At 36.6% G+C, this 26,039-nt stretch overlaps 3 protein-coding genes across 6 annotated transcripts in view; all 3 read right to left on the minus strand.

The window, feature by feature from the left end:
• Positions 1-4,157: 4,157 nt before the first annotated feature.
• Positions 4,158-13,600, minus strand: LOC107757802 (uncharacterized). Its single transcript, XM_016575384.1, has 23 exons — positions 12,418-13,600; positions 12,132-12,215; positions 11,667-11,834; positions 10,844-10,927; positions 10,525-10,692; positions 10,276-10,437; positions 10,039-10,119; positions 9,883-9,957; positions 9,585-9,737; positions 9,208-9,366; positions 8,801-8,869; positions 7,896-8,081; positions 7,608-7,766; positions 7,384-7,455; positions 6,448-6,531; positions 6,259-6,345; positions 5,889-6,038; positions 5,642-5,800; positions 5,218-5,298; positions 4,975-5,124; positions 4,653-4,811; positions 4,471-4,545; positions 4,158-4,380 (listed from the first exon to the last, which is right to left on the minus strand). Exons 1-23 carry the CDS (start codon positions 13,566-13,568, stop codon positions 4,194-4,196), a joined length of 3,903 nt encoding a protein of 1,300 aa, XP_016430870.1. The 5' UTR covers positions 13,569-13,600; the 3' UTR covers positions 4,158-4,193.
• A 59-nt stretch (positions 13,601-13,659) lies between these two features.
• Positions 13,660-20,788, minus strand: LOC107757783 (NACHT, LRR and PYD domains-containing protein 3-like). The gene is made up of 16 exons (XM_016575359.1): positions 20,685-20,788; positions 19,838-19,904; positions 19,521-19,667; positions 19,358-19,378; positions 19,065-19,085; positions 17,281-18,973; positions 16,995-17,078; positions 16,530-16,697; positions 15,707-15,790; positions 15,388-15,555; positions 15,139-15,300; positions 14,902-14,982; positions 14,746-14,820; positions 14,448-14,600; positions 14,071-14,229; positions 13,660-13,732 (listed from the first exon to the last, which is right to left on the minus strand). The coding sequence occupies exons 2-16, from the start codon at positions 19,854-19,856 to the stop codon at positions 13,660-13,662; spliced, it is 3,108 nt and encodes a 1,035-aa protein (XP_016430845.1). The 5' UTR covers positions 19,857-19,904; positions 20,685-20,788.
• A 1,619-nt stretch (positions 20,789-22,407) lies between these two features.
• Positions 22,408-26,039, minus strand: part of svilb (supervillin b) — a 54,254-nt gene continuing 50,622 nt past the window's right edge. For 3 of the 4 annotated variants that reach the window (XM_016575382.1, XM_016575383.1, XM_016575381.1), the window contains 2 exons: positions 25,494-25,649; positions 23,181-23,267 (listed from right to left, as the gene is read on the minus strand). In XM_016575382.1, coding sequence (XP_016430868.1) covers positions 23,181-23,267; positions 25,494-25,649 — 243 coding nt within the window. Of the gene's footprint in view, positions 23,268-25,493; positions 25,650-26,039 lie in introns of all 4 variants that reach the window. The other variant, XM_016575379.1, reaches the window with a different exon arrangement.

Consider the following 26,039-nt stretch of genomic DNA (forward strand, 5'->3'; position numbering starts at 1 on the left):
TTTAAAATAGAGGAGGCACACTAATTGTATTGGTCTGGGGATCCCTGCCGAATGCTGATTATTATTATTGTTATTATCATTATTATTATTTGCTTAACCACTTTAAAATGGCTTTTTGGTTGCTTTTAGTCAGAAAACGTAAAGAAAACGACACACATACAGCAAGATAACATAATTAATTTCACTTACCTGGCCTATCACTTGAAGCAAACATCCATCCCTTCTTAAAAGTCTGTGTTAAAGGGGTCATATGATGTTGCTAAAAATAACATTATTTGGTGTATTTGGTGTAAATCAAATCTGTTTATGCGGTTTAAGGTTCAAAAAACATTATTTTCCACATACTGTACATTGCGCTGCACACATCTGAATATTTGGGTTGAACTGTTCTGGAACAGTGTTGTAAATTCAACTTAACCACTGATTTCTAGTTGTGTCCTCTTTTGGAAGGCCAAACAAAGTATTTTCACTTTCTCAATGAAACACACAGCGTCTTCACAACATGGCAGCAGCGGTGGCAGCAACAATAAAGTTACGCCTTTTTCTTTGCGTGAACATTTGGGCGGCGTTATGCAAATCTTCCCACACAGTGACGTAGACATGTGGGGGCGTGTTTAAACGAGGCATTTTAGGAGGGCGTGGACCAGTCTTTACTTTTATAAAGAATATCTCTTTGGGTTTGAGACTTTAGTCTTTGCAACTTTAGGGATCTTATCTATTCACGAACAGCTTATAACATTCCAAAGAGAAAGGAAAACTTGAAATCGCATCATATGACCCCTTTAAAAGACCCGACTGCTGTAACATTAGCCTATATCCAGCTTAGGCGTGTTCTCCCTTTATTTTTAATTTGTATATATACTGTTTGAATGACAGCTTGGTAAATCTGTTGGCGATCAAATATTCAATATCGCTACTCATAAGTACTTGGTACATTATCAGTGCAGCGGGAGACGTTCAAACTAAAATCACGTAATTTACGTCTCTATGATGATTGGTTGATATCAGAAGGGAGGCTAGCCTCCCCTGCGAGGTTTCTTTTCTCAACACTCCTCAGCGCTGAAAGTGAACACTCGATGCTGATTGGCTAATTTTTTTTTTTACCAACGGAGGCACAAGAGCTCAGCTCTACCCTGGCCTCCCGAGAACACAAGATCCAGGGGGTACCTATATTAGGTATTTTGGGGAAGCTGTGCCTCCCCCGACGAGCTGCCACTGAGCGAAGTAAGGCTTTTTGATAATAAAAGTTGCGGGGCAGCATTGACAAGAAGTTTCTGTGCTCCTGAATGTTTGTACGTACGATGTGCAATCTCTCTGTGTGAGTGACTGTCTGTATTATATACTTTAAGCTTTTTCGCAATTCTAAGAATGCAAAGAAAGGACTTACGGAGACCGGTCTTGCCAGCTCTACCTTGAAAGAATGAACTCTTTGTTGGAACTGAGATGTAATTTGATCTTGTTGCTCAACTGACACATTTGTCACTGCACATTTTAAGTAGAGGAACTGCACCACCCAAAACACAAAAATAACATCGCAGAAGTCACCTATTAAAACACTAACTTAAATTATTTTTATATTATTTAGTACCGCAGACTTTCTCTAGGTCTTTATCCCTTTGCTGTTCTCTATTTACTTGACTGTTCACTTATGTTTGAACTTTATATTAGGCTAGTAGTTTTTGCTGTTGTGTCAAAATCTGAATCGAGAATTGTTAAATTGTATTTATATCTAAAATGTTGATGTCATAATAAGCTAATTTATTCAAATACAAGATTACATGGGTCATGGGTCAAAAACAAGGAAACAGTGAAAATGTTGTCAGGCAAGTAAAAATTTAAACCGGGCCAGTAAAAAAAAAAAAAAAAAAAAGCATAAATGAATATCAAGAGAACAACAACATCATACAGTCATGATTTCTTATTTATGTTATGGTATTCTGTCCTCCTCGTTGTTTTCATTTGCACTTTTTGTTGTGTCCTTTGGTCGCCAGAGGGCGCATGTGTTGTTTTTCCTTTGTCTGTTTGCAGGGTGGAGACAAGCGGCAGGTGACCGATTAAAGGATCTCTGTCCTCCAGCGTGGTGTGCCCCGTTTGAGCTTGACTTCTCTCCAGCACCAGATTTTGAGTTTTTTTAATACTTTATTTTTTGTTGTTTTCTTTTATCTCCCCTTTTCAGGTTTATCTTTAGTATAAATTAATTTAATAAATGTTTATTTTGAGTTAACTTGCTTTGTGCGTGGCCTCCCCATTTATGTTATGCTGCCCTGAGCCTGTTAGTTTGTAACATTTATTTCTGTTGATGTATACAATAATGAAACATGAAGTTCAGAGTATATAAGAGACCAGACAGTTCAATATAAGAGACGTTTGCCATGATCATCTTATCAAATTAGGGTAAGGTCAAATAAAGGTTACTCTACCTGATCCTCCCACAGAAGTATATCTTAGCAGGCTCTGGAGATATGACTGCTGTTTTGTATATGGTGCAATAAAACCCTCTCAGTCTGCTGTACTGCTCTTGTTCCTCTTCAGCCAGACAGTGCTGTTCTTTCCTTAAAAAGGCTCAACTTTAAGTTGAAACTGAACAAACTGGAATTTAAAGGAATGAGTCTTGAATTACAGGAATTTGAACTTGAAGACACGATCCTATAACCAGGGGTGCCGCAAAGGGGGGGGAGTTAGGACGATTCTAAGGGCCCAAGCACTTTTGGGGCCCCCAGAGTTCTGTTTTATTAGTAGTAACAGTAGTAGTAGTACTGTAATAGAAATTATAAATGTATCTACCAAAGAGTTACAAATAAAAAATTACGGCTTATTTCTGCATTTCCCGCAAAATTATCTCCCCCCCCCATTCACTGCATGGTTTCGTCCCGTCCTACGCAGAGCCGTTGAGAAACCATGCTGTTTCTCAAAGGCTCTGGTCCGACTCCTACGTAGCCTAGTCACTGAGTGAGATCAGATGGTAAACTGTCAAATCAGAGATGTCTTCGAGTTATAGGGGGGGGCTATAAAATATATATAATATATATTTTAGTTTTGCTATAGAAAATCTACAAATTCACACTCTGGATTACATAGAGCAGCAGCAGGAAGCGCGTGAGGTTCAGAGATGTCTTCGAGTTATAGGGGGGGCTATAAAATATATATAATATATATTTTAGTTTTGCTATAGAAAATCTACAAATTCACACTCTGGATTACATAGAGCAGCAGCAGGAAGCGCGTGAGGTTGTCATGGCAACCAGATACACTGCACGCGAATTACAGCTGCGTCCCAATTCAAAGACCGCATCCTTCGAAGGACCCGTCCCAAACTGAAGTGTGCAGACTCCAAAGTGCGCATTTGAAGTGCGATTGCGTCACAGTGTCACGAAGTAAGCTGTGCCAATTCAGGATGCACCCTCCAAAGACCGCATTCCAAGACCGATTGCGTCACCGTTGCGCGATGAAGGCTGACGTAATTCGAAAGCGACGTCAAATGTGCCCTCATTTCCCAGGAAAATGAAGTGTATGGCTGTTTCTCAATTCCAAGAACGCAAAGAACGGACTTGCGTTCTTGTGGAGACCAGTCTTGTCAAGCTTCCTTGGAAGAACGAACTCGGAAGGACGCGAGAACACAGAATGCATCCTTATGAGAATTGAGATGTGCTGTGTTCTTGCTTAACTGACCGCATAGTCACAGCATAAGCAGCGGTCAATGAACAATAAATATAACATAACATTACAAACAAATGTCATAACTTATTAAAACATTTCATACTATTATAGATATTATTTTCATATAATTGTATATCGTTTTATTTTACAGCATTATATGTTTAACTATGACTATGTTAAAGGGGTCATATGGCGTGTTACAAGCTCTTGGTGCATAAAGAAGATCTGTAAAGTTGCAAAGACTACAGTCTCAAATCCAAAGAGATATTCTTTATAAAAGTTAAGAGTCAACCACGCCTACCTAAAACGGCTCGTTCTAACATGCCCCCAACATCTACATCACGATGTGGGAAGATTTGCATAACACCGCCCAAATGTTCACACAAAGAAAGAAGGCATAACTTTTATTCACGCTGTAGTATTGTTGTTTTTTTTTTTTCTTTTTTTTTAAACAAACAAAAAATTTCATTTAGAAAATAGAAAGATTGTAGTAAGTTTGTCAATGTTTTTGATAAAACAGTATTCAACAGTCCTTCCTAAAGCAGGAAAAAGTCTTCATCATCCTCAGTGTTGTTGTTGTCATCTTCGTCAATTTCATGTGTTGTGAATAGTCTTGAAAGAGAGTTCTTGCAGAAAGTGATTTTCAGATTCTCATTGCAGGCAGATGATGATCTGGATGTGTCCATTTCAGTGCACCCATCTGTTGCGTTACTGCACTTAATTCTTTAAAGAGAAGGAACGACAGCTGCTAAAACAATTAATATTCAAGGTGCAATTCGTTAATAAATGGTTAAATAAGATTATAGGACAAACCCTGTGGTCTGAGAGCTCTGTAGAATCCTCACAACATCCTCCAACAACAAGCCACCACTTTTTATGAAGTCATATCTGAAACATTAACAAATGGATATATTTTCAGTTTAGATTCTAAAGGAATTCTTAAAGAATACTTAAAGTACATTCAAGGACCAATAACAATTTGAACATCCTCATACCTGATCTCCTGAAGACTGGGACAGACTTCAGTTAAGGACAGACTCCTCTTCACCCAGTTCTCTGTTAGATTGCTGATCTTGAGTCTGACCTTCTGCAGACCAGGAACGGAGAGCAAGGTGGACATCAAATCACCCACAAGCTCTTCATGCTCTTCACATCTAGATTTTGGGCAAAATAATTAGACGACTTGATTGAAATTGGGTTTACTAATGACAAATTATGAATATGTACAGTGCACATTTTCAAATAAAGAAACATAGGTGTTTAACTATAAGCAAACAATTAATTTTCAGGTAAATAATGAAATGGCAGAATCCTTACCCTTCTTCTAAACCTTTAAGGATGTCAAGAGTTTCAAAGAGTTCCCTTCCATCCAGTTTAGGAATCTCTGAACATGGTGATATGAATGAAATGAATGATGGAGATATTTCAGTCATGCTGTCACGGGCCAACTGAATGTCGACTGTCAAGCTTGAAATAAAAGACAACGAGTTAATTTTTCTATGGTTATATTAGAAATCTGTGTAATTTCTTTACGACCAGTACAGTCAAGGATAAACTTACGTGGAGTCTGTGTTTCTGGTGATGCTGAGAGAGGAACACACATTGAGCTCACTGTATCTCTTACTGTACTCCACCTGCAAACTGACAGGCTGATATTTTAAAAATGTACACTTTAATGTACTTTAATATCTGATCATTGCCTGCTTTAAGTTAATCTTCCAGTATAAGAGAATAAAATAACAAAAATGATATAATGTTAAAATATGATAAATAATTTTGATCTACTGATTTCCAGTCAAATAGCCTGAATCCTGCAAACAACCTATATTTTTAAATTCGATATAATACAACCTTTGCTTATTTAAAAGAAATTGGTCATCACAAACGTCATTATACTTGTAATTTTAAACAAGGATGCTTTAAATCTTCTTCCATGTGGAACACAAAAATAATTATCTGGTTGAGTCTCTTTAGTTTATCATACCAGATGTTATGGAGACTGGGACATGTGTGACACATAGAGAGGATCTTTGCAGCCAAGTTCTCAGTCAGGCTGTCGGTCGTCAATTGCACCTTGTTCACAGCAGACACTGAGTGCAGGGACAACAGCAGATCATCCACAGTCTCGTCAAATGTAGGACTTCTGTTATTACATGGAAAATTATTAACAGAAATATTATTTAATATTCAGTTTCATGGTGAATACCAAAATATTCAATGATTATTTTTACATTATAGAGATCCCTTTGCATTGAATATATGCTTTAAGAAAGTTTTTCCAGTCACTGCTAGTTTTTTCTGAGTTTTCAGACAGGGTGAGCTCTATGCTTGAGAACAGTGACTTTGTCCTGGGACTGGAGCTGGCACACTTCAAAAACAAGCTGAAATACAAACAAAAATGGAGTTGGCCTAACAAATACCACACTGTTTGTACACAAAGATTCATAAAACAGTTAAATAAAATGATCGTATTTGCTACACAAATGTTGGAGAATATATTATGGACTTTTGATTACTGTTAACACTTTACTGCCTCTGATCTTACTTGTTCTAAATAGGCTCATCTCACCAAAAAACATTCTGTTGAACAGTTTATGTTACCTGCATTGCCCTGATAATCTCCTCCACATCCTGAGATCCGAGCAGACAATACGCTCCACACTGTCCAGTTCATAAGAATCACTTTGGCTGAAAAACACATAGCCTCTATTAAGTTTCTTAGCAGACGAAACTGATCACAGTATGGTGTTATAGGGGAAAGTAATGATTTTAACAGTTTATGTTTCTCACTTGATTTCATCGCTGCAGTCACTGAGAGGTGAGGACGTGCCATCTTCATCACTGTCATCTGACATCTGTCCTGCAGACTGAGACCTGTGAATATTTTCATAAACCATGCCATGTTTATTTTTAATAAACTTTTTTTTTTCTTTTCAGATGACATCGCAGATCCCTTTTTACTTTATCCCATCTCCTTCAACAACCTCACTCTTTCTGGTATGTAATGCCCACTTTTTACAATCAATAAAATCAAGTCCCAGGCTATATTTTGTTTCACTCGGAAATACCACGTCAGATTATGTAAGTAAAACGGGTTATGAGCAGTGTTTAAAACCCAATAAGAGACTTGAGTAAAAACTGTCATCCCGCCAAACACCACTCAGTCTGTCTAAATCACTCTCTTTACTCTCACTCATCCTATGGACACTGAAAAACAACCACAAACATAACTACATTTAAGAGTTAATAAAAGCAGAGTGAAATCTGAAACAGAAAGAACATTGTGACAGTGACAGTTCAACTGTCAGATTTGTATCTAAACTTCATCATCTTACATTATATAAAGCTTAACATATCTAGTTTATAATAGTTCAAATGGCTGGAAATGTCATAAAACTTTTTATTCATATATTATATTATATTATATTTATTATATTATATGTTCATACTCGAATGCTCACAAAACTACAAATCCGTTAAGCATGTTTGTTAATGACCTGTTATTAATTAAAAGTTATGTGGTGTATTTTGTTAAGCACTAATAATGTTATTGTTTAATAGCATCACTAGAGGGCGCTGGATGACGAGTAATGGGATGGAGTTAGTTCTTCTGCTCTCTCTCTCTCTCTCTCTCTCTCTATATGCTCTAATTTAAATGTGTTCTTTAATAAAGCTTTAGTTAGTCTTCATGGATCATCTAGAATACAGGAATCACTACTGCTTTACCTGAAGAATTCATTCCTGTGGTCCTTCTTGAAGTTCGCCTTACTTATCTCAGGCCGCTCGACTGCCCCAAAACTAAGCCACAAAAATAATATGATATTTTGTCATCGTGAAATTCAATTCTGAAAGGGTTCATTGTGCATATACTAAGTCACTGTGTTTGTTCTGAGAGACTGCAAACACCCAGTTATGTGTACTGTGTAAATAAGAGTGAAGTGAATTCTCACTTTAATGTAGTCAGACTGGTGTTTGTCTGAAAGAGGTTAAGGACTCTGGATGCTCCATCCACAGTCATGAATCTGAAGACAAGATCCAATTCCTTCAGACCAGAGACCGAGTGCAGGACAGAGAGCAGATCTCTCACACTCTCATCATATTCCAAAGAACTGTAAAAAACACAGAAACACAGATTTTTGTATCCTTTTGAACTAAAACACTGCTTATTTATCTGTCATTCTCCCCATTTAACAATCAGATTCATACAAACACTCTCTTTGGTGAAAACATTGACTTACAACTCAGTCAAGTCTTTCAGCTGGTTGTAGGCCTGAAAGAATCTCCTCCAGTCAGCATTTGCATTCTCAGAGTCATCTGTCAAAGTGATGCTGACACAGGGAAGCACTTTGTGCACTGGAGGTTCAAAGGGGTTGATATCACAGCAGCCATCTATATAATTCAGATGGTTACAGCCGACAGAGAGCCTGCAAAACAACAGAGGACAACTGCTGCTAAAAACATTAAAACCACGAGAAGAGTTTAAGCAATTGTATTTTCTCAGAATTTCCAGACTTGCTGGACAGCTAGTGATATTATTATAGCAGTTGCTTTTTTCCCAGTATCTAAGGCAAAATCATAACCTTATAAAGTATTCCAAAAAGATCAAGGAAAATACAGACAACTGGAATAAATGCTGGAATACATTACACAACTTTTCAAATTGGAACAGATTTTAAAACACTAGGCACCGTACACTGTATACACAGACACTACCAGACTTTCTAAAAAACAAAAAACATGACCATCATACATAATTTTCTGTGGAATCTGTCAACTTCGACTGCCCAAAATCAGCATACTGGCTCTGACTTTCTGCAACTACACTCTAAAAACTGTAAATAAATCCTAAAATAAATTACTGGAGTATGTTTTACAAGCAAATACTGCTTCAAAATGTCATGTTTATTTTAATGTTACTTGCCATTTCTTTGTAATTGTTGTGAAATTTACTAGCAATTTCTGAGTGAAAACTGTTTCTACACCATTTTTTTTTTCAGTGTAGCATCGAATCTAGACTACAAAATGGGGCAAAAATCTGTACAAACGTGTGTAGAGTATTCCAGCCTTAAATGTCAATTATAAATCTAAGCGAATGTTACTGGATAGTACAGCACACTGGAGTTTATAGTAGATAATATCTTACCTCACTCCATCAGCTCTCATTATACCCAGACTCTCCACATCACTAACAGCAGACATATCGGTATTCAGTCTGCCAAAAGAGAATTTATTGAGTTTAGTTTTAGGTACAGAAAGAAGATACAACCACTTCCTTACAAATGCATTGCGGCAGTACCATGGCATCAGATGGTAACATGATACTATGATATACAGTATAGTCAACATTTGAAGTGGATCAAAACCTTTCATCAAAGTTGTCCTAAAACCAAAACAATACCTGTTCTTGTCTTAGGACAACTTTGATTAACTTTTTTGATCCACTTCAAATGACTGTATACCATGGTACTGAATGTCTACCATATTAATATAAAATGGTATTTGCATCATGGTACGTCTTTGAACATTTTGTACGCATCAGGTTATTCTTACTGCAAGTGAAGTAAGCTGGAACAAGACAGGAAGAGGGTGAACAGACCAGCCGCCCAGCTCTCAATCAGGTTGTTTAGCCAAACTTTTACTTCCTTCAGACCGGGAACAGAATGAAGGAACAGCAGCAGAGAATCCATATGCTCATCCAACTCTGGGCATCTAATGAAAAAAATCCATGTATTAGATTATTATTAGACTCTCCCCTGGCCACTGAACCAAACAATGCATTCTTGTATTCATCACCCTGTATGAAGCATACTGATATTGATGCTCATATTGAAAACTGTGACTTAATGTTATAAAGGTAGTTCAGAATTTTCAAGTTTTGACTTTGAAACATAACTATGACTGAAGTCAGTTTAATTAATTCAACTCACTGTTCTGTCAATTGAATGAGTTGGTAAAGCCTTTTGAAAAGAACCTCCCAACTGGCACTAGACCCTTCAAGAGGAGGGAAACTGAGGCTGAGCTTCACCAGTGCCGGTTTGTCCAGTCGATATGAATGTACCAACTCTCCATTGCTACCAGATCTGGAAAGAAACATTCATATTCATACAGTAAATGTGCACACAGTAGGATTTAAAATGGTTATGAATTTACATTTCTTTGTCTTGAATTTAAAATAAACTTAATAAAATAATTAAATGACAGGATATCTCATGCATGAGTTCTAACGCTATATCATAAGCCCATCTGTCCATTACAAGACTCAATGATGGATTTTTCCTTTCACTGACGTGCATCTTGTACCTGCAATAGATTTGACCAACAGTTAGTTAACGCAACCACCGACAAATCAAGTGAAAGTAAAAAAAAGAAACCATGACTTACTCTTCAAATGGCTTTCTAGAGACTGAAAATGTTGAACAGACCCTTTCCTCATCACGAATCATGAGATTGCTCAAATGAAGCCTAAAAGGTCATAAATGTGTTAAAAAACAAATCAGTCTGAATTAGTGAACTTAATTTAAGAAATAAATGTACAGCCAAAGAAATCAAAATGTAAATCAGCTGTAAATTTACTGAGAGATTACAGCCTAATATACAAGCAGTATTATTTTCTCTTACTTTATGTGAGAAATCTTTGGATTGACTTGAAGGTAGGACAGAATTTTAGAAGTCCAAATATCTGTGAGGTACTCAGCTTGTATGTCCACCTCAGTTAAACCAGGAACACAACTTAGGAAAGACAGCAGTGCATCCACATTCATATCAAACTCAGTGTTTTTCCTGGGAACAAATACACAAATATTAGCAGATTATAATATTAAATATTGGGATAATAGCAGAATTGCTAAATAAATTGAGAAGACCTACATGTCTGAGAAGCTCCTGAGGTTATGTGATGTCTTGAGTAAATCAGTCATGGATATTGCAGAGAAAGGACAAAGACCAAAGGATATTTTTGAAAAACCCTGATAATAACAAAGACCAAGTTTTTCTGAGATTTCACCCTGATGCCCTTCTGAGTGCCCAACAGTAAACCTGAAATGAGGAAGAGCAATTATTCATTATTTTCAAATGTATCTTCAAGGGCATATTTTAGTTACACAATGTAATATTTTTTGTGAATAAATTAAAGAAATATTAACTGAGAATGAATTAATGAACGAATATGAAATATGAATTCAATTACCAGAAGGAATCGTTTTTGCTTGCAATAGTGAACTCTGAGCAAAGACTCTTGTCTATGTTTTCTGCTTGACTGGCAATACATACACTGTGAAATCAAATGAAATCAAGATTAATCTAAAAGACCTGGTTTCAGATGTAAAAAATTGTGTGTATGCTTGTTTTTGGGCATGTCTACACAATCCATCTAAAAATGATAACGCATTCTTCTACTCTTTTATAATTATAACGCATGTAGTTTAATCACCTCATATTAATTGAGAGGCTATATGGAATATTTATACAAAAATATGCCAAAAGTTGTGAAATGTTGTGATCAGTTACAGCATTTAAAATACATTTTCTTGCTATATCTAAATAAAGTGAGACAAAGGTATTTGTTATGGTAATGACGCCCAGAGAACATCTATTGTTCCATATCTTGACTCTCTATCACTAAAAGCCAGTGATCAGGTCAAGAACTTAGGAATCATGTTTGATAGCGACCGTAGTTTTTAAAAAAACATACTAAAACAGCATATTATCACCTTAGAAACATCTACAAAGCACGTGCGTGATATTTTCTCCCCTTCTGACAATGATTTACTTTGTTGTATTTTGTTTTATCTTTTTAATATTGCGCGTGTATGGTTTTTTTCTGTGAATGCACTTTGTAAACACTTTTTAAAAGGTGCTATATAAATAAAGCTTTACTTTATGTAAACGTATGCATATGTTCCCAATTTTTATGTACAAATTTGCCTATATTTACATACATTTAAACCAGAAACCTTGATGTTCACATGTTGTCAGCTGCCTGTTTGTGTTTGTCATTGAGTTTGGTTTACCTGAACCTTCTTCCCATCTTCTCTTTTACAAGAAAGTTCATGGTTAAATCGACATTGGCGTTGCTGATGCTCCTCACCACCAGCCGAATGTTACCCACTGATGTTTGTCCACTGAGGGTTTTCAGGATCTTCTGCACACTTTCATCTGACAGGGCTCCATCCTCCATACTGCAATGCATTCACAACACTGCTTCACTAATCGTGATGTAGCATAAGAACATAGGTCGCTTCTCCATACTGTCTTCTTTACTATCATTTATAATAGTAAAACATGGATTTATGGTCTATAACCATATAATATACAACATAATATCTATAACAACACTGCAGCAGTTGAATTAGTTACCAGATTATGGTTTGACCAGGCCATTTAGTGTCTAAACTCATTTTTGAGAGAACTTTGGCATTGTTGCATTTACAAATATAAGCAGGATAGCATAGAATTCACAACCAAGAGAACATTACGTCAAATAGCCCACGTTCTTTCTTCTCCCCAGGGCTGATGTCAGGAGGTCAACATTAGCGTCAGATATTGAATCAAAACCCAACCTACAAATAAATAAATAAACAAAATCAGTTTTTTAAATGTTGCAAACCAAACCTCTTATATAGTAAAGAGAACAATAATGAGAATACATGGCATATAAGATGATATAATGGTAACAACATTTTTTTGGACACTACTGTGATGGCATTCTTTGAAATACCAAATAAATCCCATTGTGATTGCATGTAATTGCAGAACACTTACCATAGAGTTGTACACCTACAAAGCACAGGGTGAAGCATCTTTAGATCTTTAGCATTGCTTTTGACTTTCATACTCATAATGCGTGAGGAATACTGGAGACAGTACATCACAACCTGACAATCGACCCCCTTCAAAGACCAGTGGATGTTAATACCTGAGCGTTCCCACAGCTTCATGACGTTCTTCAGTATTTCCCTATCTTGAAGCTCATACAGACAATGGAGAATGAAATCACTCATGTAAAATGTATCCATGATGTTCTTCTCTATAACTTTGCTGATCCATTTCTCCAGCAGTGCGCGAATAACGGTAGATGTCGACTTTGGATGTTCTCCTGGGATTAAACGGCTCACTTTCTTGTTCGAGAGACCAAAAAGGAACCGGATTACAGGTAAGAGATGCTCATTGCGCCTCCCATTGCCTGCTGATTCTAGTAGCTGCTTGACTTTTATTTTCGCCTCTGCCTTGTCAGTTAACATGTAGAAGAGAGCGGTGAAGAACTCCTGAAAGCTGAGGTGCAAGAACCCAAACATCTCCTTCAGATAAGTTCTCTCTTGCTGGTGAAATGTGCACAGGAAGGGAATATTTGGTAAATCTGAGATTGCCTTTGGAAGATTGTTTCTGGAAAAAAGGACTTGGCGTTTTGGTGTTCCACTCTCTGCTAGCTGACCCAGGTCCTTGAGGAGGTTGAGCTCGTCATGCTGATTCAAACTACTGTGATGTTTCAAGAGTGTGAGCACAAAATCAACAAATATGGACGTGGTTGTCGTCAATTCGCTAGTTACAACACCATCCTTCCCTTTTCTCTTGAAAATTGTGCAGATAATCCAGCAGATGACAGGGATGAAGCAAGCCGTGTAGAGCATCTCGTGTATCTTCACCTGCTCGTACACTTGACTTGAAAACTCTTCGTCCTCAAAGAACTTTCGGAAGTATTCACTCACTCCTTTCTCGGAAAATCCCATGATCTCCACAAAGCACTGTGGCTTTTTCAGAACGTTCTCCAGTTTGTCTACAGCGGTGGATCTCGTAGTAACCAGCAGGAAGGACTCTCTCATCATACGTCCTTTCAGAAGAGAGCAAACAATGGCCTGTGAATGGGATTTGATGTCTGGTTTTGGAGGCAGCGACTCTTTGGTTCCAGAAAGCATGAGTTCATCAAAACCATCAATGATGAACAAGATCCTCTGTGGTATGTCTTTTAAGATCTGAAGCACACTGGAGTTTATAGTAGATAATATCTTACCTCACTCCATCAGCTCTCATTATACCCAGACTCTCCACATCACTAACAGCAGACATATCGGTATTCAGTCTGCCAAAAGAGAATTTATTGAGTTTAGTTTTAGGTACAGAAAGAAGATACAACCACTTCCTTACAAATGCATTGCGGCAGTACCATGGCATCAGATGGTAACATGATACTATGATATACAGTATAGTCAACATTTGAAGTGGATCAAAACCTTTCATCAAAGTTGTCCTAAAACCAAAACAATACCTGTTCTTGTCTTAGGACAACTTTGATTAACTTTTTTGATCCACTTCAAATGACTGTATACCATGGTACTGAATGTCTACCATATTAATATAAAATGGTATTTGCATCATGGTACGTCTTTGAACATTTTGTACGCATCAGGTTATTCTTACTGCAAGTGAAGTAAGCTGGAACAAGACAGGAAGAGGGTGAACAGACCAGCCGCCCAGCTCTCAATCAGGTTGTTTAGCCAAACTTTTACTTCCTTCAGACCGGGAACAGAATGAAGGAACAGCAGCAGAGAATCCATATGCTCATCCAACTCTGGGCATCTAATGAAAAAAATCCATGTATTAGATTATTATTAGACTCTCCCCTGGCCACTGAACCAAACAATGCATTCTTGTATTCATCACCCTGTATGAAGCATACTGATATTGATGCTCATATTGAAAACTGTGACTTAATGTTATAAAGGTAGTTCAGAATTTTCAAGTTTTGACTATGAAACATAACTATGACTGAAGTCAGTTTAATTAATTCAACTCACTGTTCTGTCAATTGAATGAGTTGGTAAAGCCTTTTGAAAAGAACCTCCCAACTGGCACTAGACCCTTCAAGAGGAGGGAAACTGAGGCTGAGCTTCACCAGTGCCGGTTTGTCCAGTCGATATGAATGTACCAACTCTCCATTGCTACCAGATCTGGAAAGAAACATTCATATTCATACAGTAAATGTGCACACAGTAGGATTTAAAATGGTTATGAATTTACATTTCTTTGTCTTGAATTTAAAATAAACTTAATAAAATAATTAAATGACAGGATATCTCATGCATGAGTTCTAACGCTATATCATAAGCCCATCTGTCCATTACAAGACTCAATGATGGATTTTTCCTTTCACTGACGTGCATCTTGTACCTGCAATAGATTTGACCAACAGTTAGTTAACGCAACCACCGACAAATCAAGTGAAAGTAAAAAAAAGAAACCATGACTTACTCTTCAAATGGCTTTCTAGAGACTGAAAATGTTGAACAGACCCTTTCCTCATCACGAATCATGAGATTGCTCAAATGAAGCCTAAAAGGTCATAAATGTGTTAAAAAACAAATCAGTCTGAATTAGTGAACTTAATTTAAGAAATAAATGTACAGCCAAAGAAATCAAAATGTAAATCAGCTGTAAATTTACTGAGAGATTACAGCCTAATATACAAGCAGTATTATTTTCTCTTACTTTATGTGAGAAATCTTTGGATTGACTTGAAGGTAGGACAGAATTTTAGAAGTCCAAATATCTGTGAGGTACTCAGCTTGTATGTCCACCTCAGTTAAACCAGGAACACAACTTAGGAAAGACAGCAGTGCATCCACATTCATATCAAACTCAGTGTTTTTCCTGGGAACAAATACACAAATATTAGCAGATTATAATATTAAATATTGGGATAATAGCAGAATTGCTAAATAAATTGAGAAGACCTACATGTCTGAGAAGCTCCTGAGGTTATGTGATGTCTTGAGTAAATCAGTCATGGATATTGCAGAGAAAGGACAAAGACCAAAGGATATTTTTGAAAAACCCTGATAATAACAAAGACCAAGTTTTTCTGAGATTTCACCCTGATGCCCTTCTGAGTGCCCAACAGTAAACCTGAAATGAGGAAGAGCAATTATTCATTATTTTCAAATGTATCTTCAAGGGCATATTTTAGTTACACAATGTAATATTTTTTGTGAATAAATTAAAGAAATATTAACTGAGAATGAATTAATGAACGAATATGAAATATGAATTCAATTACCAGAAGGAATCGTTTTTGCTTGCAATAGTGAACTCTGAGCAAAGACTCTTGTCTATGTTTTCTGCTTGACTGGCAATACATACACTGTGAAATCAAATGAAATCAAGATTAATCTAAAAGACCTGGTTTCAGATGTAAAAAATTGTGTGTATGCTTGTTTTTGGGCATGTCTACACAATCCATCTAAAAATGATAACGCATTCTTCTACTCTTTTATAATTATAACGCATGTAGTTTAATCACCTCACATTAATTGAGAGGCTATATGGAATATTTATACAAAAATATGCCAAAAGTTGTGAAATGTTGTGATCAGTTACAGCATTTAAAATACATTTTCTTGCTATATCTAAATAAAGTGAGACAAAGGTATTTGTTATGGTAATGACGCCCAGAGAACATCTATTGTTCCATATCTTGACTCTCTATCACTAAAAGCCAGTGATCAGGTCAAGAACTTAGGAATCATGTTTGATAGCGACCGTAGTTTTTAAAAAAACATACTAAAACAGCATATTATCACCTTAGAAACATCTACAAAGCACGTGCGTGATATTTTCTCCCCTTCTGACAATGATTTACTTTGTTGTATTTTGTTTTATCTTTTTAATATTGCGCGTGTATGGTTTTTTTCTGTGAATGCACTTTGTAAACACTTTTTAAAAGGTGCTATATAAATAAAGCTTTACTTTATGTAAACGTATGCATATGTTCCCAATTTTTATGTACAAATTTGCCTATATTTACATACATTTAAACCAGAAACCTTGATGTTCACATGTTGTCAGCTGCCTGTTTGTGTTTGTCATTGAGTTTGGTTTACCTGAACCTTCTTCCCATCTTCTCTTTTACAAGAAAGTTCATGGTTAAATCGACATTGGCGTTGCTGATGCTCCTCACCACCAGCCGAATGTTACCCACTGATGTTTGTCCACTGAGGGTTTTCAGGATCTTCTGCACACTTTCATCTGACAGGGCTCCATCCTCCATACTGCAATGCATTCACAACACTGCTTCACTAATCGTGATGTAGCATAAGAACATAGGTCGCTTCTCCATACTGTCTTCTTTACTATCATTTATAATAGTAAAACATGGATTTATGGTCTATAACCATATAATATACAACATAATATCTATAACAACACTGCAGCAGTTGAATTAGTTACCAGATTATGGTTTGACCAGGCCATTTAGTGTCTAAACTCATTTTTGAGAGAACTTTGGCATTGTTGCATTTACAAATATAAGCAGGATAGCATAGAATTCACAACCAAGAGAACATTACGTCAAATAGCCCACGTTCTTTCTTCTCCCCAGGGCTGATGTCAGGAGGTCAACATTAGCGTCAGATATTGAATCAAAACCCAACCTACAAATAAATAAATAAACAAAATCAGTTTTTTAAATGTTGCAAACCAAACCTCTTATATAGTAAAGAGAACAATAATGAGAATACATGGCATATAAGATGATATAATGGTAACAACATTTTTTTGGACACTACTGTGATGGCATTCTTTGAAATACCAAATAAATCCCATTGTGATTGCATGTAATTGCAGAACACTTACCATAGAGTTGTACACCTACAAAGCACAGGGTGAAGCATCTTTAGATCTTTAGCATTGCTTTTGACTTTCATACTCATAATGCGTGAGGAATACTGGAGACAGTACATCACAACCTGACAATCGACCCCCTTCAAAGACCAGTGGATGTTAATACCTGAGCGTTCCCACAGCTTCATGACGTTCTTCAGTATTTCCCTATCTTGAAGCTCATACAGACAATGGAGAATGAAATCACTCATGTAAAATGTATCCATGATGTTCTTCTCTATAACTTTGCTGATCCATTTCTCCAGCAGTGCGCGAATAACGGTAGATGTCGACTTTGGATGTTCTCCTGGGATTAAACGGCTCACTTTCTTGTTCGAGAGACCAAAAAGGAACCGGATTACAGGTAAGAGATGCTCATTGCGCCTCCCATTGCCTGCTGATTCTAGTAGCTGCTTGACTTTTATTTTCGCCTCTGCCTTGTCAGTTAACATGTAGAAGAGAGCGGTGAAGAACTCCTGAAAGCTGAGGTGCAAGAACCCAAACATCTCCTTCAGATAAGTTCTCTCTTGCTGGTGAAATGTGCACAGGAAGGGAATATTTGGTAAATCTGAGATTGCCTTTGGAAGATTGTTTCTGGAAAAAAGGACTTGGCGTTTTGGTGTTCCACTCTCTGCTAGCTGACCCAGGTCCTTGAGGAGGTTGAGCTCGTCATGCTGATTCAAACTACTGTGATGTTTCAAGAGTGTGAGCACAAAATCAACAAATATGGACGTGGTTGTCGTCAACTCGCTAGTTACAACACCATCCTTCCCTTTTCTCTTGAAAATTGTGCAGATAATCCAGCAGATGACAGGGATGAAGCAAGCCGTGTAGAGCATCTCGTGTATCTTCACCTGCTCGTACACTTGACTTGAAAACTCTTCGTCCTCAAAGAACTTTCGGAAGTATTCACTCACTCCTTTCTCGGAAAATCCCATGATCTCCACAAAGCACTGTGGCTTTTTCAGAACGTTCTCCAGTTTGTCTACAGCGGTGGATCTCGTAGTAACCAGCAGGAAGGACTCTCTCATCATACGTCCTTTCAGAAGAGAGCAAACAATGGCCTGTGAATGGGATTTGATGTCTGGTTTTGGAGGCAGCGACTCTTTGGTTCCAGAAAGCATGAGTTCATCAAAACCATCAATGATGAACAAGATCCTCTGTGGTATGTCTTTTAAGATCTGACCAATCTCATTTGGAGTTAAACTACAGTCTAGGAGATCCAGCAGGCTCATCTCAGCAGAGAGACCGTTGAGCTCTTTGCATCTAAGATGAAATGCTACATCAAAGAATCCAGCGTAGAGCTCTCCAGAGGCCCAGTTCAGAACGATCTTTTGCGCAGTGACTGATTTCCCACTTCCAGAATCACCTTGGAGAATTACAGCTTTTCGAGGCACTTTTTTGGAGCCATTCTCTGGGCCGAAAAGCTGATCAAGCCTGATGTTTTGGTTTCTCTGGTTGGTTTCTCTGGTGTTAAAGAATCTTTCCCCTCTAGAGCGCATCTCCGTCTCTCGCTCTTTCTTTTCTCTGTGTTTCTGAATAATCAGCGGGTCAGTGTAGCGATCATTAAGCAGCACCTGTTCACCGGCACGGGAGGTGTATTCTGTAATGTAGGCATACTCGGACAGCAGGGACTTCTTGTATTCTGTGATCAATGTGCTTGTATCTGTTAAAAAAATGTGTTTACACAGCTGTCTTATTACAATTTTTAATCACGGTTATTTCACCAAGCAGTATAAACAAATACATTTACATACCCATGATTTGAGTTCCAGGCCCTACAGTATGAAAAACAAAACTTGAGTTCTGATATAATATAATCACAAAAAGTGTAACGTTTCATTGCTTTTCATGTCCATTTCTAGTAACATTTTGTACTTTATTGACAACAACTTTAATGTTTCATATGTATGTGGAATTAACAACGATGGGATTAACATTGCAAAAACATTATCTTATGTACTAATATGTACTTTATCGACTTCACATTTTCTCAAATATGAGCAATAATTTCACATGGTAGTGTAAATTAAAGTAGACATTTACAAACCTGTGACTTCAGCTCCAGGTCCTATAGCAGAAACAATAAAACTTAAGTTAAAACAAAATATTACAATATGTATAATAACAATATATTAGTTGTATTACAATTGTGTTTTGCTGTGCTACGTCCACCAACAGAGAGAGATGCTTACACACACACACACACACACCTGTGAAGTAATTATTAGCAATGTTAATATTTCCAGTGACTGTTGAGTTCAATATCACAGGTGCTGAAATACTGCTTCTATTCTGGGCAGTGATACTGATTTTAGAGACCTTAGCATTATGAGGCCCCACAGTTCCTCCTTTGTCTTCTGTGGGAAAGGAAAGAAAAGATAGATCACTAATGTTATTTTTAACCATATTACATGCGAATCAGCAATTATCTGACTGGCCTAGTTTCATGTGTGACTGCAAGTTACCATAATTAGAGACATTCAGCAATTATCTGACTGGCCTAGTTTCATGTGTGACTGTAAGTTACCATAATTAGAGACATCCATCTGCTGTCTTCAGTATATCTGTGCACTCCTGTAATCTGAAATGACCAGCTGAACCGGAGGAAAATAGGCAGATATCATGTAAGTGTCAATTATGGGAAAAGGCAAGAAATATTTGATGTTTTGTGTTTCACGTACTAATTTAGCAGTATGTACCGGTAGCATTGCTTGGAAATGCCATTTACCCCGAAATTAGTTTAATATATAGCAATGAATACGTGACCAATCACAATCATTGGTACCTCCTTCACAAAAAACTGACCATGGTAACCATAGTTTAAAGAGATGTCACGTGGGTAAAACCGTACTAAACGTGCAGTAGCTAGCATTGTTATAAACAATGGCAGAAAGAGTCGGAAAGCTTCTTGAATGCGATACTGTATAAATATTATTATGATTTTACTTTAGTAACAGTAATCTTTACACGTGAACAACTGGTAAAATGAAGATATACATCCACACGAACGTTGGAGTATGTAAAATGATCGTAATAGTTATGTTGAATTATGGCTGACAACAAGCGTTTCTTGAATTAAATGAATTGAAAAGAGCTTAAGTACATGAGTTGGTAGATTTTTTTTGAAGTCATGGTGCTTATTAGTTTCGCTTTTTATCTGTGTTGAGCAAATTTACTATATAGGCTAAATGTTATTGTAATTATTAGTTTATTAAAAAATGCACTGTTCTAAACGTTATGAAGAACTTTTTCGCGTCTCTTTGTCGATGGAGATGTTTAATAAACGAAATATAGGCTACTGGGAAATTATTTGTATTATTATTATTATTAGTTGTAAAGTCAAGAATGTCTTGCCTGTAGCACATTTAGCCTACCTGTAGCATCGCTGTGTAGTTCTGCGCGTTTGTCTTGAAATGATGCCGAGGAGGAAAATACTTTCACTTTTCATTTCAATTGAGACCTTGAGTGAGCAACATCTTTCAGGGCTTATGTCACGAACTGTAGTCTATACTGAAACTGAAAGCGTTCACTCACCGCATTTCGCAACATAAGGGGTCTTTACACAGCTGTTAAGGCGGTGTCTGCTCAAAATTCAGAGTAAACTCGCCATGCTGCGTAAAAGCCAGACTAAACTGTGCCTGCTCTGACACAGCACAGACCCTAGTATCAAAGTATACTTGTAATTGGTGTGTAAATGCATTTATGCCACCTCTGAACAGCATTAAACTAAACAGTCTGCGTAAAGACACCAGGGGCCAGATGCATAAACTTAGCCTCTATGTTAAGACAATGTTATAAGTATGAGTTTGACCAACTAGCTGTTAGCCAAGGGGTAATCAGTCTTATTTTGGGATTCAACTTAATTACTGTATGCTTTTATGTAACTGAATTAAAAAAAAAAAATTTGATGACTAACGTGTCAGACTAGTCTAAACCTTTTATGCAACTGGCCCCTAAATGCCACTTAAGAAGCATTTCTGTGCCACATTTGCAGTGTAAATTTATTAATATTAAACTTATTGACAATGGGTGGGTTAATCATTTTGACTTTTAAATTGAACAATTTAAAAATTAAATGTATATTTTATCTGAGGAGGTGGTTTGACCAGATGTTAGAGAAAAACAGAAACATGAAAGTCTTTAGAAGGAAAAATATAACCGTAAATGCATTTATGCCACCTCTGAACAGCATTAAACAGTCTGCGTAAAGACACCAGGGGCCAGTTGCATAAACTTAGCCTCTATGTTAAGACAATGTTATAAGTATGAGTTTGACCAACTAGCCGTTAGCCAAGGGGTAATCAGTCTTATTTTGGGATTCAACTTAATTACTGTATGCTTTTATGTAACTGAATTAAAAAAATAATAATTTGATGACTAACGTGTCAGACTAGTCTAAACCTTTTATGCAACTGGCCCCTAAATGCCACTTAAGAAGCATTTCTGTGCCACATTTGCAGTGTAAATTTATTAATATTAAACTTATTGACAATGGGAAAATTAATCATTTTGACTTTTAAATTGAACAATTTAAAAATTAAATGTATATTTTATCTGAGGAGGTGGTTTGACCAGATGTTAGAGAAAAACAGAAACATGAAAGTCTTTAGAAGGAAAAATATAACCTGCAAGAATGTCCATAGTTAAGTAAGGTTGATTTTTAAAACAAACCTTTTTTTATGAGGTTTCACAGATGTTTAGTATAATGATATTTTTAGATATATTCCCTCAATTTAAGCAGGTCCTGTTAGCATCTATAACACCGGAAAGACAAAATAGCTACTGGATTTAATATATGTATGATTAAATAGAATATATATATATTTTGTGTCTCCATCAGTTTGAAACAATCATGTGCTCTCAATTCTTTCTTAATAGAATATAGTTCTAATTTCCAGTATTATGAATATCTGACATGACAGTACACATGGTTTGAAATCTCTGTGTTGACCAATATATTGATAAAACATTAGTGTAAAAAATACCTCTCAATATGTTTAACATAAATTCGACTTTTTGATTTGTCCTATGTTGTCTCTAGAATTAGTAAAAAGTTACATAAAATTAGACAAAAAAAAACAAAGACTTTTAATCTGCTTTCTTTATTCACTATTTCGTTTATCACAAAGAAAGTCTCTGAAATGCAGACTAGTGTGTGTGTTTGGTATAGAAACTGTACACAAAAGCAAGGCACTATACTGTACATTTAAATTAATATCTTTTCTTTCTCTCGTCCACTATTCCATGCTGTTCCAATACAAACAAACTTGATGTCTCTCACACCTCAAGAAAAAGAGACCGGCACCAACACAACCAACAGCCATTCACACTAGAAGAACACACAAAAAATTCAGATGCAGCATGTAAACTCCTCTTGAATCAAAAAGGAATATTCTAAGACATATGACAACATTTAGAGCGATCACACAGGATTTTCTGCCGTTTCTTTGTTTGCTACAAAGTTTATACAATTTCCAATTATTCAGCAGACTTATCAAACATAAACACACATTACAACAAAAACCCATCGCAGATCAGACCGAATGGGAAGAGGAGTGGATTGATTTCATGTACTAAACATACTGTTTTTGAGGTTACATGGACTTACGCACTGCTCACAGACTGCGAATCGTCATACATGAATGTGGTGAGGAGACACACACAGACATCACCTCCACAGACTTTATAAATACATCAAAAGCGGACGCCACAGCAGGTGCATCTGAAGACCCTAAAGTGACCTTTGACCTGACCGCTTACCCTGTTCTCAGTGCACAATCACCTCCCTTAACCGAAAGAGGTCAAAATGCTGAGGTGAGCGCAGAACCGGTGGCCATGGAGGAAATGGACAGTGATAATTAGTCAGGTTTTTAAAAGAGTCCTTTGTCTTTTTTTAGGTTCACTTGCTTCCATCCGGGCAGAGCGTCAAACTCTTCTCTCTTCACGTCTAATACTCTCTGAGAACACAGAAAATAGTGTGAAATAGAGTGAAAAGAGAGAAACACACAGAAATATAAATACACATAGACTACCGTTCAAAATGTTGGAGTTGGAAAGATTTTCAAAATGTTTTTAAAATAAGTTTATGCTCACCGATGGTTCATTCATTTGATCAAAAACACAGAAAAAAACAGTAATATTTTGACATATGTGACCCTGGAGTCTTAAGTGTAAATTTTTCAAAATTGAGATTTATACATCATCTGAAAGCTGAATAAATAAGCTTTCCATTTGTTAGGATAGGACAACATTTGGCTGAGATACAACTATTTGAATATCTGGAATCTGAGGGTGCAAAAAAATCTAAATATTGAGAAAATCGCCTTTAAAGTTGTCCAAATGAAGTTCTTAGCAATGCATATTACTAATCAAAAATTAAGTTTTGATATATTTATGGTAGGAAATTTACAAAATATCTTCATTGAACATGATCTTTACTTAATATCCTAATGATTTTTGGCATAAAAGAAAAATCTATAATTTTGACCCATACAATGTATTTTTGGCTATTGCTACAAATATCCCTGTGCAACTCAAGACTGGTTTTGTGGTCCAGGGTCACATATTATTACAATGCAAAATATCTGCTTTCTATGTGAAAATATTTTAAAATGTAATTTATTCCTGTGATGCAAAGCTGAATTTTCAGCATCATTACTCCAGTCTTTATAGAAAGTTAAAAAGAACAGTTACTTTTGATCAATTTAATAGATCCTTGTTGAATAAAAGTAATAATTTCCTTAAAAAAAAAAAAATCTTACTGACCCCACTGTTTTGAACGGTAGCGTATATGTGCAAAAACTTCAACACAATCTGATTGCACAATATTAAATTGGCAGAAAAGGAAGGAGAACAGGTTTACAGTAACACTACAATAACAGTGTCTTAGCTAGGCACATCTTGTTTAAATCAGTCAAATAGAAAAAAACCTGACATTTACACATAAGAGGAGAGAGACTTTGGACCAATCAGAATTGAAAGTGGGCAGGGCTACTCAGCATACCCTTCTTGCTGCTTGTGCAGAAATCTAGAAATGATGTACATTGTGTTAAAAATATTTCGCTTATTACAGTTTAATGTGCAGACACAACTTAAGCAAGCCAATCATTGATTGAACAATCTATTCAACCAATGGTCTGAATTTGGGGCGGGACCACTGGTTTGCCAACCACTGGTGGACTTTACATGCACATTGACTGTGATTGTCTAAATTAAGACCACAGAAAGATTTCAAGAAAAAACAGTATGGACAAAATGCAGTCTTGTTGGACTGAGACAAACCACAAGTGTACATATTTTATCAGAGTTGGCGGTTTAATGTGCATCTCGGTCTCCTTAAATTACCAAATCTCACTGAAAACGAGTGACCTTTGGTAGCTCTGTCACAGCAAATCACTATCTGTGTGACATTAACGTGGAAGAGATATGATTTATTACATGTTTATCATGTCACGCCTAGTTATGACACAGTGTGCTCAGTAAAATGTTCTCAGAAACATGTGAAGTATTGCTGGAAAAAAAGCTTGTGAGGATAAATCTGTTCACACTGTGTTTGTGTGTGCACTGTGCATGCATGTGTGTTTGTGTGGTTTGTTCAAAGAGTTCTCCAGGATTCAGCTGGACAAGAGAAGTCCAAAGTGAGCGAGAAACAGGGAGGAAAATAAAGCATAAAAGTGAGGCTGTCAGGAAATAGTGCCATAGAAACGTACTGTATCTCTCCCTGTGATATCAGTCCATATCTGAGATACTTACCCACTCAGAATTCCCTACAACTCCGCCTAAAACGGCAAAACAATCCATTCTTAGTATCTAGTCACATCATGCTTTAAGAAACTATTCACAGGCTGAGAAACCTACTCAGTCAATTCTATTTGGCAATTTAAATTTAAAAGAAAAATAATCGAAAAATTCAATATACAGTAGTAAAAATGGGCTTAAACAGAATCAATCTTATGATTTTTTTTTTTTACTAATTGGTTATTTGCATTTTTTTCCACATCAAGCTGTCATCTGGTGCTCAACACTGTATACTAATGTTATTCTGTATTGTCCCTGTCAAATAATTTTTTTTTTTAATCTTAAAAGATTATTCAGGAATATGAACAGTTTTGCATCTGTTTTCTATTTTCACACCAAACCCAAGATGCACAGGTGATCTCTCTCATTGTAGTGTTTGGCTTTACCTCAAAGTCCTCGTCGGTCAGGTACATCTCGAGTCTCAGCGGGTCGACGCCGTGGGGAAGGGGACGGGTTTTCAGCGTTGCTAGAGGATAAGTGCTCTGACAGAGTCGGGCCAAAACATCCTCCACCAGAATGATCTGGTTACACACCTCTGCCTCCTGCACACACACACTTAATTTTTACAAAGAGTAAAGCCTTTGAAATATGTATAAAGAATATATATTTTTCTAGTTTCTAGCCAAGCTCTAAAACATTTTATGATTCTGAAATTTACAGAAAAAAAAAAGTAAAAATCCTTATCCAGTAAATCATGAACAACAGGAAATGTTTCTTTCTTCTGTTGAACACAGAAGATGATTTTTCTGAAGAATTTTGTTAACCAAACAGTTGACGGTAGCCATTGATTTCCACAGTATGGAAAAAAAATACTACTAAGTCAATGACTACTGTCATTGTCAGGGGCGGACTTACCCATTAGGCAAAGGTAGGCAACCGCCTTGGGCCCCCAAAAGCCAAGGGCCCCCTAAAATGCTTTTCATATAGGATAT

Source organism: Sinocyclocheilus rhinocerous, unplaced genomic scaffold (genome assembly GCF_001515625.1).
Source record: "Sinocyclocheilus rhinocerous isolate Xijiao unplaced genomic scaffold, SAMN03320098_v1.1 scaffold112, whole genome shotgun sequence".
Taxonomy (NCBI): Eukaryota; Metazoa; Chordata; class Actinopteri; order Cypriniformes; family Cyprinidae; genus Sinocyclocheilus; species Sinocyclocheilus rhinocerous.

Excerpts from the sequence above, each read along its gene's own strand:
- LOC107757802 (XM_016575384.1), bottom strand. The coding sequence starts at position 13,568 with ATGCTTTCTGGAACCAAAGAGTCGCTGCCTCCAAAACCAGACATCAAA. Across the intron at positions 10,120-10,275 it reads CCAAAGATTTCTCACATAAA|GCTTCATTTGAGCAATCTCA; the intron begins GTAAGAGAAAAT and ends ATGACCTTTTAG. Across the intron at positions 8,870-9,207 it reads TCCAGCTTACTTCACTTGCA|ACTGAATACCGATATGTCTG; the intron begins GTAAGAATAACC and ends CTCTTTTGGCAG.
- LOC107757783 (XM_016575359.1), bottom strand. Across the intron at positions 16,698-16,994 it reads AAGAACGTGGGCTATTTGAC|TATGGAGGATGGAGCCCTGT; the intron begins GTAATGTTCTCT and ends AATGCATTGCAG. Across the intron at positions 14,601-14,745 it reads AGATGGGCTTATGATATAGC|ATCTGGTAGCAATGGAGAGT; the intron begins GTTAGAACTCAT and ends GTTTCTTTCCAG.